Source organism: Falco punctatus (assembly GCF_963210335.1).
Source record: "Falco punctatus genome assembly, chromosome: 2".
Taxonomy (NCBI): Eukaryota; Metazoa; Chordata; class Aves; order Falconiformes; family Falconidae; genus Falco; species Falco punctatus.
In genome coordinates, this window is record NC_137581.1 from 2,946,335 (window position 1) to 2,958,389 (window position 12,055).

Genomic DNA, 12,055 nt, shown 5'->3' on the forward strand with positions numbered 1-12,055 from the left:
TACAGAAGACTGGTCAGATACAAAGAAACCTTTCAAACCCTAAATTATTACCGAAGTTTCAACAATAATTCCAGCCCATTCTTCTGGCCTTGGTACGGGATGTACAGAGGGTCTCATAGCAGCTTTTACTGAGCAGTTATAAGTTTCCTCAAAATATATTTTTATCCTTCTATATTTCTATTCTATAAAATAATTCTATAAAATCAAAGAATCAATCAAATAAAGTCAATCAATCTTAACTTATTAACAAATCGATAACATTTCCCCCCTTGAAAGTGTTGAAAATCATTATTTCAATACTTTCACATTATTTACATATCATTTGTTTCAACATATTTTGGTGGTGGGCTATACCTTGGTGGACTAGTAGGTACTTCTCTCATAATCATACGATTGACTGCAATCCTACTGGTAAACTGCTTCTTCAAACATGCATATACTAGCATGATCATCAAAAAGACAATCAGTAACAAAAACAAAGTTTTGATTATGGATTGTATCCAAGAGCTCAAGTGTTGCAGAATGGCTGTGTGATCACGGCCATGACTCCCTTAAAGATCTTTGTGAAACAAAGTTAGCGTAGCTGAAGCAGGCCTTGCAGCTGTGCTGAGGCACGCTGATAAGGAAGCTGAGAAAAACACACTGACCTTGTGCCTAATGCTGTAAATAACTTTGAGGAATTTGCATAGACAAAAGAGAAAAAAAAAATGTAGCTAGCTAACCGCAGAAACCGCAAGTAGGAGGACGTATGAAAATGTAACCCTTTAGAGCTTAGCCAATCAGCAGATGACTAGTAGGCATAATTAACTGGAACTGTATATGAGACATAATCGCGCCGTAATAAATCGAAGCTTGCTTTATCACTCACATTGAGTTTGCCCGCTTGACTTCCCTCACCGTCAACACTCAAGTTCCATCCTAATTTGTTAAAAATTTTTCCAAGCCAATCTTCTGACATATCCTTTTGAATTGTTTCAGTTTCTTTTTCAATTTTTCCTAATAGGTCTAGATCATATTCCACATCCTGAGTGACATTTGGAATGTGGATACAACAGTGGTCCAGTTCATCCTTGAGATATCCACATACTCCATGTTCTTTAAGTAAGAGCATATCTAGTGCCATTCTATTTTGTAAAGTCATTCTAGAGGTCGCCTGTAATTGTATGTTCAATTCCTTAAACCCCTTTTTAGTAACGTTTGCTAATTTTTCCACTCGACCAGTTAACTGATAGAGCCATGCTCTGTTTCTGTATGAAGCTATAGGATTTAAAAGTGATTCAAGTGCCCAGCCAATTTTCACTCCTGTAGATGGTTCATTCCAATTATCATCATTTGTCTCAGATCTCTTTATTCGTTTCAGTTCTATATTCTCTAGGAATCCTCTAAATGGTGATTTCTTCCAAATCGGACACAATGTTGGCATGCCTAAAGTAATTTGTTTCACTTTACCATCTAATGGTAGATGAGTGGTCCAGGTTCCATCTCTTAATGCCAGAACTGAATATCCTGGACTTCAAATAGTAGTTTTACTACAACTAAACAAAGTTCCTTTTCTAACTATAAAAGTGCTGGTTAAATTGAGAGTGTTCTTAAGACCTCAACAAAAACAACCATATTTTAAAACAGTGGCCTACGGAGGAATTCTTTGGATTACCAAGTCTGCTTTACTGCAATCATACACTTTTTCACATTTCCACCATGGCACTATTTTATTTTCCTTCTCTCCCGATGAAGTTGATCTATCATTGACCCAGGGTAATACTGAAAAAACTGTTCCATCCCAGGTAAAACACCAAGAAGTTCTTGCCATATACTGAAAATGAGAAAATATGGACATAGACCACATAGAGTCCCATTGTTCTACTAATTGGGTACCTTGGCCAGTTTTGTTACACTTCCATTTCATGATACTTCTGCTCACATTGGGTTTAAGTTGTTCATCATAAGAACACCATCCTAACTGGAGATTTGGACCCCCAGGAAGAAGAACTCAAGCTATGGCACTAGGTCGGGATCCTGTTATAAAATCATAATTCAATAGTTTGGGTTGTTTTTTTTTTTTTTACAATCTGTTTCTTTACCTGGCGACTTCCACTGTTTTCTAATAACCTTTACTTGTTCATACCATCGAGCCACTGGCCTTTGTTCACAATAGGTGGTTTCATTTTTATGTTCCAGATTAGTCAGATTCATAGTTAAAATTCCCCATGGAATAGATTCACCTACTGCCCTTGGTATTGGCAAACAAGCAGTGATCTGCATGACATTTTGTAAATTGGCAAATTCTTTAATCAATCCTACCATCAAATTTTCCTCAGCCATTTGTTTGGGAATGTCAATTACTTGTTCTGTTTCTATTTGTCTTTTGTTCCTGTCCACCAAGCTGGCCCATGATCCCACCAACACTACCGACCAAAATAAAATCCAATATAAAAATTAGACATGTTTCAGAGTCAATTTTAAAGTCTCTGAGTCACGATTGACAATCTTCCATGGAGTAGGTGCTCTCTTCACTCGAGTACAATGTATCCAAGCATCTGATTCTGCTATCTTGATAGCTGTAAAAGTGGTTAACAGTATCTGGAAAGGTCCTCTCCAGCGCTCCTGCAAAGGTTCGGAGGCCCAGGTCTTCACATAGACATAGTCTCCTGGTTGGAAATCATGCACTGAATTTTCCAGGGGTAAAGGTCTATTCCAAATTACTACACTCCAAATCGCAGCCAAAGTTTTCCTTAGAGAAAGCAAATAGTAATACACATCTTGTTTTCCTTTCACATGTATGTTTAGATTTGGTTCTGGAGACTCATATGTTTTTCCATATAATAATTCATAAGGACTGACTGAGGTTCCACTCTTTGGCTGTACCCTCATTCATAATAATGCCAATGAAAGTGCCTGAGGCCACTTTAGACTGGTTTCTTGACAAATTTTACTTATTTGTCGTTTCAAAGTTTGATTCATCCTCTCCACTTTTCCACTAAATTGTGGTCTCCAAGACGCATGCAAATCCCAATTAATACCCAATGCTTTGCTAACACTTTGGACTACTTCAGCAACAAAGTGTGGACCTCTGTCAGAGGAAATTCCAATAGGAACTCCAAATCTCGGAATTATTTCTTGTAATAACCACTTCACAACCTTTTTTTGCTTGTGTGGTGCGACAGGGAAGGGCTTCTGGCCATCCTGTAAAAGTTTCAACCCTTACCAGGATGTACTGGTACCCATTTTGTCTAGGTAGCTCTGAAAAATCTACTTGCCAATAATCTCCAGGTTCTGTACCAGGTTTCAGTCTACCCATTTGAACCTTTTTCTTAATCACTGGATTATTTTTCAAACATACTTCACACTTTGCAGTTACCATTTTAGCTATTCCCAACATCTTAACTGATATTACTTGCTTTCGTAAAGATGTTACTAAGGCTTCTGCTCCCCAGTGACATTCTTGATGTCTTGTTTGAATTATCTCTCTCATCAAAAGAGGTGGAATTACTACCTGTCCATTAGGAGTTATCCACCATCCAGCTACGTTTTTCTTAGCATTTAATAACTGACCCAATTTGTCATCTTCCTCTGAATATTTCGGTTTTTCCCTGGGAAGGGTTACTGTTTTAGAAGGAATTATTGCCATTTGCAATGCTTGTTTCTTTGCTACCTTTTTTCTTTTTTTTTTCTTTTTTTCTGTTCTATCAGCTAAATTATTCCCAGCTATTATTTTTGTATTCCCAATCTGGTGTGCCTTACAGTGCATGATTGCTACTTGATCTGGCTTTTGAACTGCTTGCAATAATTGTAAAATTTCTGTTTGATGTTTAATGTTTGATCCCTGAGAGGACAATAACCCCCTCTCTTTCCACAAAGCTCCATGGACATGCACTACCCCAAAGGCATATTTTGAATCAGTCCAAATATTTACTCTCTTGTCTTTGCTTAGTTCTAAGGCCCGGATTAAAGCGATGAGTTCCGCCTTTTGGGCTGATGTGGTACTCGCCAATGCTCCTGCTTCTATAACTGTAGTCTCTGTTCTTACCGCATATCCGGCATATCGGACTCCTTGTTCCATAAAGCTGCTTCCATCAGTATACAATTCCCAGTCTGGTCGCTCCAGTGGTACATCCTTCAGATCTTCACGACTGGAATAAACATACTTGATGGCAGCCAAGCAGTCATGTTCCAGTCGTCCTTCTTCCTGTACGGAACTTAAAAACACTGCAGGATTTACCAGGTTAGTCGTCTTTAGAATCACATCATCTTGTTCAGTCAATACCACCTGGTATTTCATCATTCGGCTCGGAGACAGCCAATGTCCCCCCTTCTGTTCTAGGTCAGTTATCACCATGTGTGGGACATAGACCGTTACTGTTCTTCCCAAAGTTAACTTCCGAGCTTCTTGTATGAGCATCACTGTTGCGGCCACTGCTCGAAGGCAGTTTGGCCACCCTTTACTCACTGTGTCCAGTTGTTTAGAGAAATATCCGACTGGTCGTTTCCAGCTTCCTGTCCTCTGGGCTAACACGCCCAGTGCAAGGTGTTGCCTTTCATGAACAAACAGCTGGAAATCTTTGGTTAGATCCAGCAGTCCCAAGGCAGGTGCAGACATTAAGGCACGTTTCAACTCTACAAAAGCCTTTTGCTGTTGTGGGCCCCATACAAACGGGGAATTCTTTTGGGCCTCGTACAGCGGTTTAGCTATTAGCCCATAGTTCATAATCCAAAGACGACACCACCCAGTCATTCCCAAAAACGCTCTGAGTTCATGAATGTTTCTCGGCTCAGGTATACCACAAATAGCTTCTGTGCGATCTTTTCCTAATTGCCATTGTCCTTTTGAAATCTCAAAGCCCAGATATATCACAGTCTGGCAGGCTATCTGGGCTTTCTTCCTGGATACCTTATACCCATTTAGTCCCAGGAAATTCAAAAGGTCAATAGTCACCTGTATACAAGTAAATCTTTCTTCTGTAGCAATCAATATGTCATCCACATATTGTAAAAGTAAATGCCCAGGTCTTGATTTATCCTGTTTCCAGATTTCAAATTCCTTTGCTAACTGATTTCCAAAAAGAGCTGGACTGTTTTTAAATCCTTGGGGTAATCTAGCCCATGTCAGCTGCATCTTTCGCCCAGTTTGAGGATTTTCCCATTCAAAAGCAAACAGTTTTCTGCTTTCCTTTTCCAAAGGTATACAAAAGAAAGCAGCTTTTAAATCAAGCACTGTAAACCACTGATAAGTCTCCCTCAATGCTGTTAACAGTGTATAAGGGTTTGCTACTACAGGATAAATATCCTTAACTATTTGATTTACTGCTCTCAAGTCTTGTACCAGTCTATATTCACCCGAAGGTTTTCTGACTGGTAAAATAGGAGTATTATACTCAGATTCACATTCTTCCAAAATTTTATACTCCAAAAATTTATCACTCCATTTCTTCAATTACTGTCTAACTTCCGGTTTGATTGGATATTGTTTAATTCTCACTGTTCCTGCGCCTTCCTTCAAATCTATTTTAACAGGTTCTGCTAGTTTCGATTTACCAGGAATATTTGTTTCCCATACAGTAGGGATCACTGCCAAATCCACCTCCAGTGGAATTTCTTGTTCCTTTACTTTTTCTTGTATCATCAGGATTTCTCCCGGTTTTGACTCAGGTATTTTCAAGAAAAGTTCTCCTTCGTCAAAAACAATCTGTGCATTTAATTTGGATAACAAGTCTCTTCCTAAGAAGGGTATCGGACATACTGTTACATACAAAAATTCATGTGTAATTATCTTATTTCCAAATTTCAAATCCAGGGGTTGCAGGAATGGCCTGGTTTTGTTCCAATTTTTCCTTTACAGGTATTTAATAAAAAAAATGTTGCTCCTGTATCCACTCCCAATCTCACAATTTGAACAACATTTTTTTCCACTTTCTTATTATCAGAAGTTATAGCCATTACCAAATTATCTCTAATAGCTAGCTTACATTCATCCTGCCAATCCTTTCTTTGTCTTAAGTAAAAAAAAACAAATCCACATCTGGCATTTTATTCCATTTCCCTTCTCTTTTACAATACAGCATTAACTGCAGAATAGTGTTATAATTCAGTGTCCCATTCGTGGGCCACTTTTCCTGATCATCCAATATATACAAAGGCCACCAATTATTACAATACTCAAATTATTACAATACTCAATCACCTGGCTCTTTTGCAGATCATCCTGTAAATTTCCCCAACGTGTCAATAAACATCCCAACAAAGAATTTTTCGGGATTTTGTCATTTACAGCAAGATTACCCATGCTTTTACTTTTAAACAACCGAGTTAACTTAGTTGCCATGGTGTAATCACTCACAATACAGTACACAATTATTCAACTCTGTCACTCCGATCCGTGGATCCACACCCCACACTCGCTTTCGTTCTCAATTACACATCTCACCCTTACAGCGACACTCACACTTTCCCACAGTTACTTTAAACAAACATATAACACAATATTATACCTCTTAATTTTCTTCTTAATACACAAACTCACAAAACCAACAAAAAACCCCAAAAACTTCTTCTAACTTCTTGTTAGAGGCACTACCTTAGAGAACACTATAGCATATAGTTTCTCTTGTTTCCACTTTTGTCCAACCCTGCAATAGCTTTCGCTTATGTCTTACGGGCAGATGCCTAGGCTTCCACTTCCACAAGGATCCTTTTAGTCCAACCCTGCGCAGCTTTCACTGCGTCTGACAGGCAGACTTACTCAGTGAGACTCAAACTCACTGGTGGGTCTCCAACCCACTCCTTACCATACACTTATTATAGTGGGACTCCTACCCACTTCCTCTAGTGCACTTACTCACTTACTTTAGTGGGACTCCAACCCACTTACTACAATTAAAAAAAAGAAGTGTCTTACCAAAAATCCAGGGAACGTCGCGAAGAGCCTTACGGATCGGGGATTGATGGGGATCCCCGAGAAATCCTCGGTGCCAGCTGGAACCGATCAGGTCCCCGACTCCTCCGGTCTCCTTCAGCGAGGTCCCATCTGGGTCGCCAAAACTGTTTCCGAAATCTCGGAATGAAGAACTTATCGACACCAATGTGATGTAGATAAGCAGACACTTCTTTATTGATGGCTGCGTGCGTGAGCGAGTCCTCTCATGATCAACGCACGCCAGATCTCAAAATCAAATACCATATATAGAACTTATTCATACATATTCATTAAGTATTCATGCATAATCATAATATTTCCAGTAAATCATTAACATACTCTCCTCCTATATCCGATTCTGCGCAGTAGAGCTTAGAAAGGTCTAGAAATGGGTCTGGGGTACGATTTGGGTAGGTGGTATGTGAGTCGGTGGTCGCGATCTCCCCCTGCCAGAATTACCTGCTACTAAAGTGCACGGTTTCTTGGCAGGTAACCACAAGCTGTTCCAGTCGACTCTTCCCAATTTCCATTAATCTCATATTCTGACATCTCAATACACTTTCTACATACAGAAGACTGGTCAGATACAAAGAAACCTTTCAAACCCTAAAGTTATTACCGAAGTTTCAACAATAATTCCAGCCCATTCTTCTGGCCTTGGTACAGGATGTACAGAGGGTCTCATAGCAGCTTTTACTGAGCAATTATAAGTTTCCTCAAAATATATTTTTATCCTTCTATATTTCTATTCTATAAAATAATTCTATAAAATCAAAGAATCAATCAAATAAAGTCAATCAATCTTAACTTATTAACAAATCGGTAACAATAGTATACTACTGTGTGTGGGTGAGTGTCCCGCAACCCAGGGGAAAAGTGTCTGAGCTGCAGCAACAGCAAACTAGTTGTCCGATACAACAGTTGAAGGGAAAGTCTCGCGCTTCCCCTGTTCCAGCCCTGCAGTCCTGCTACTGCTTGTTGTGTTTGGTGAGCATAAGGACCGCTGAGCTGGCTGGAACTGACTGAAATAAGGACTGGTTGAGCTGACCAAAGAGCGAGTCTCCCCTAGAAAAAGACCATTACTATAGTTATACAGCAAGCACCCTAAAAATCATTCTTCTTGTTTAAGTTTTATAAGAAATATATATATATATATAAAAAAAGAAATATTTAAAGAACTGTATAGATCTGTGCTAGAAAACCTAGGACATCTACTTACAGGTAGTACAGTAGAACTCCCTAGTGATTCAAAACAATCCATCCAAGACACAAGCTGAGGGAAAACTTCTGCTGTTTTTGAGTCGGTTACTTACTCTGTCAGCAGCACATTGCTGGAGACAGAAGAGAAGAATTAATGTCTTCTGGAAGAATACAGCGTCCAAAAGAAATGCAAACCCAGCATCACTAAATTTGCACCCCAATCTAGAATGTTAACTGTGTCCTCAGCAGCATCAAAACAGGTTTGCAAATGCACGAAATTTATAACTATTGCATGTATTGTTGCGATGACGTAATGAAAATAAAAAGGCATGCCCAGTGACTAATGTTCACTCTGACTGAATACTTATTTCCATTGAATTTTAAACTCACTAGGTGAAAAACTTGCTCAACAACTTTTTTTTTTTTTTCTGGAAAAGAGCCCTTTAGCAAGTGTTGTGACCACTCCTTAAATGGTTTTCAGTTCAGTGGTCCCCCTAAAGAGTTCTCCAGTTAAGCTCGTTCTATTTTGCACATGTGAAATATTTTTTTTCTTCCTAGCCTGAAGTTTTCTTTTAACCTAAACGTAGCTAGCTTAAATTGATATCACCTAGGCTCTTTTACCTTTATGCTACTCTTTTCCAATAGCCATGATGTTTTGTTCGCCTCTCAGATGGGAAAAGTGTGTGCTTGTAGAATGGTAGTGCATTTTTGTCCATGGGGTACAAAAACAAGGGCGTATTGGAACCACGCTGTTACAGATCTGAATGTTAAAGCTTGATCTAAAAACAAAAGAGTTAACAGAATAGTGATTTGAATTAAAAAAAAAAAAAGGGAAAGGCGGGGGGGGGGGGGGGGGGGGGGGCGAGACACGGACACGACACGCACCAGAATACAGCAATATTATCCCGAAATCCTGCGTCTTTGCATCTCACGTACATTCTCATTGTTTCTTCACTCCTTTCCTGTTTGCACAGGTGAAATGGATCAGCACTTCATCTGGCAAGTTGTTTTTCTTCCTTTCCTCCTGAAGGGGAGGCAACTCCCTGCTACTCTTGGACTTCTTTGTTTCAGCAACACCTTGATGGAGCGGATAGAGATAAGGAGCATTAGATGCGGGAGCTGGAGCAGTATCAGAAGACTGAAGCCTATAAATCTTTAGCAGGAAAGCACAGGACAGACAAAAGGCAAATCACACAGACAAGGTATTGAATGGGACAAAAATATGTGCCTGGAACAACACAAGATTCCCAGCTGGTTGTGCAGACTGACGCTCGTTTACAGCCTTTGATGTAAAGGCTTGTTAAAACGTGGATGCTCATCTCAGGGAGCTCATCTGTGGGTGTGAAATAGAACATTTTTCTTCGGGCAAATCCTAGTTTCATAAATATGACATACGGCAACCTACACCAGAAATAATAATTGTCATTATTTCGTCACAGCAGTGACCAAACCATTGTTAATTGTTCTCCATTGTTCTGGTATTGCTTGTTAAAGAAAATGTGTTTTGAATTCAGAAATTTAAAGTGCTAAAGCAGCTAAGTGGCAGAACCAGGCCTCGTCCCCAGTATAGCCCTAATCCAAGGCTGGTTTAACACCCAGTCCAGTTAATCACTGGGAGAACAGAGAAACAACAGATGATCAACTTGTGCACACAGGTGCTCGCAGAAACGCAGGTGTTTCAAGAAAAAAAAATCAGTATATGTGAATAGGAATTGCTCAAAGACTAAGTGTGCTTGAAGGAGTGTGTGAGTTAAAGCTGGCAGAAAGAAGATCACGATCCGAGGAGGAACCTGGAACCGAGGCAGAGACTGGAAGCAAATAGATGAATCAACAGGGACAGGGTCAGGTGATGGATTTGCGGAATGGACAAGACCAAAGGAAACTTCTAAAAGCCTCGGGCATTGACTAATGATTTGATAAGTGTATATACGCCGTGCTGTATCCCTTTGCTCTCTGCCACTCGCTGGGGCGGTGGCCCAGCTCTGAGGGGCGATTAAAGCAAACCCAGTGGTACCCACGTCTGTGTAAATTTCTCCTTTAACACTATATGTGAAGCATATGACGGAAGTGCTGGTAATCCACCGGTGTTGTGACTGTTGACTGATGTCCCGTGTTAGAATAAATACAAGTACAATGGCTAACAGGCCTCACATGCATGAAGAACATGAGAACGGTGATGCTGGGTCAATGGGTCTGTGCTTTTCTCTGGTGCTCTCCTTGCTACCACCTAGCACTCAGCTGGCAAGCTCATGGGCACAGCCAGGACCAGTCCAGCCTCTTGTTTTCCAGGGAGCCGATCACCACACATATGGGAAACAGACAGTAGACAAGACCTAGTTCTTCATATCCTTTCCGTTGTTTTGCTAGAGAATCTAAAGTTTGATAGACCTTATTTTGTTTGTATTTACATTGGCACTTCAGTGGGTCCAGACTAAATGGCCACTCTCTACCTGACTGCTACAAAAATTGGTTTGAGCCCTCGGTTAGTAACCAGCCGTTGGTTAACTTCGTCTTTGAAATACAGCAACCTATGGTGGAATAGGAAACTGAGACAGTTAGGGACATCGGTTGTATTTACTTGAAGGAGGTGGAAAATTTTCTAGGGAAATTTTTTAATAGTGTTAGCATAAAAATCCTGTATGTGGCACATGAGCGACTGCTCTAGGCAAATGGCTTTTTAGAATTAGAAGCCATCCCTGCCTTAAGTGACGCATTTAGAAAAAGTCTCTGCATGAATATTAAGCTCACACAGCAAAGCTGCAGCTACCTGATAGCACAGTTTTTTTCCTGGTTTGGAGGATTTTTTTATTCACCTAAAACTTTCCAACGGTCGTCACTGCTAGTTTATTCCCTGTATGACAAATAAGTAGTAAATGAAGGTGTTTTCATACAATGGAACAATCTGCATGCTTGCATTTTTTTCACAGCTGTTGCAAAGATGTACTTGAAACCCTGAAGAGCTTTTGCTTTTTATACTACTGAAAACCACACTACACAGCTTTTTGCAAATTTCCAGTCTGGAGAATCGCAGAGTAATTGTTCGTTTGTTTCCGTGAAAGAAAAAAACCCCAACACATCTTCCTTTAGAGGCAATATTTTGCTGCAGATTTTAGTTCTATCTTTTCTATTTCATCTACCTCTTCTCCAGCTCAGAAAGGTCTACTTCTTTAGAAATTCTTTTCATTTGATGTGTTAGAATATCTCTGTGTAGTAGTCGAAAAGGAACTGGACCTGCCCTTTGTCTCACTAAATTCTCATTTCTATAATACATGCAGTTTTCCTTTACTTATTAAAGAAAATTACCAAATCCCATACAGCTACCTGGGATCATGGATCAATCTGAATATGCGTGGCCCAGCACTACTTTTTGCAACTGATCTAAAATTCTGTGCCAAATTCTATCATAACCCAGGAATGGAAATAATAGGGATAACATACTTTGCATATCTTCTCTGCAGGTTGTTACGACCCGCTGCAAGTAAATAAGAAAAAATACAGGTAGTGGACATTTCTAAATAAACCTCTGACATCTGAAGAAGTCATTTTAATATCAGATTTATTCTCACCATACTTTCTGCATGGAAGACCAGAAGAATCTATGCTTTTAATACAATTTGTGCAGGAAAGCATTGGCAAAAATACTAGAGTACTTGTAATGTTTGTTCCTACACCAAACATGCTGAGGTGAGGCTTAAAAGCCCACCTGTGAATTCACATTTGCCGCAGTGCTGTTAGTAAAAGCTGTAACTATCCGTATTTTTTTGAGAATGCTTAAAATAAAACGCAACCTAACTCTCAGTTATAGAACAGTGTAGCACAGCAAAGACGTTATCATCTAATTTTTTCATTATAAGATGTGGGTGCATAACCAGGAAGAACACTAACAATTACTTCTTAGTAAACCTTTACAGCATAAAACCATTTAGTGGGGCAGTGCAAATCAGA

The 12,055-nt window shown here is 39.6% G+C and overlaps 1 protein-coding gene across 1 annotated transcript in view; it reads left to right on the top strand.

The window, feature by feature from the left end:
• Window positions 1-9,111, top strand: part of LOC308059219 (heat shock factor protein 5-like) — a 40,259-nt gene extending 31,148 nt beyond the window's left edge. The window contains exon 8 of the mRNA XM_080376209.1: window positions 9,085-9,111. Within this exon, the coding sequence (XP_080232335.1) occupies window positions 9,085-9,088 (4 nt within the window). The 3' untranslated portion in view covers window positions 9,089-9,111. The remainder of the gene's footprint in view (window positions 1-9,084) is intronic.
• The last annotated feature ends 2,944 nt before the right edge of the window (window positions 9,112-12,055 follow it).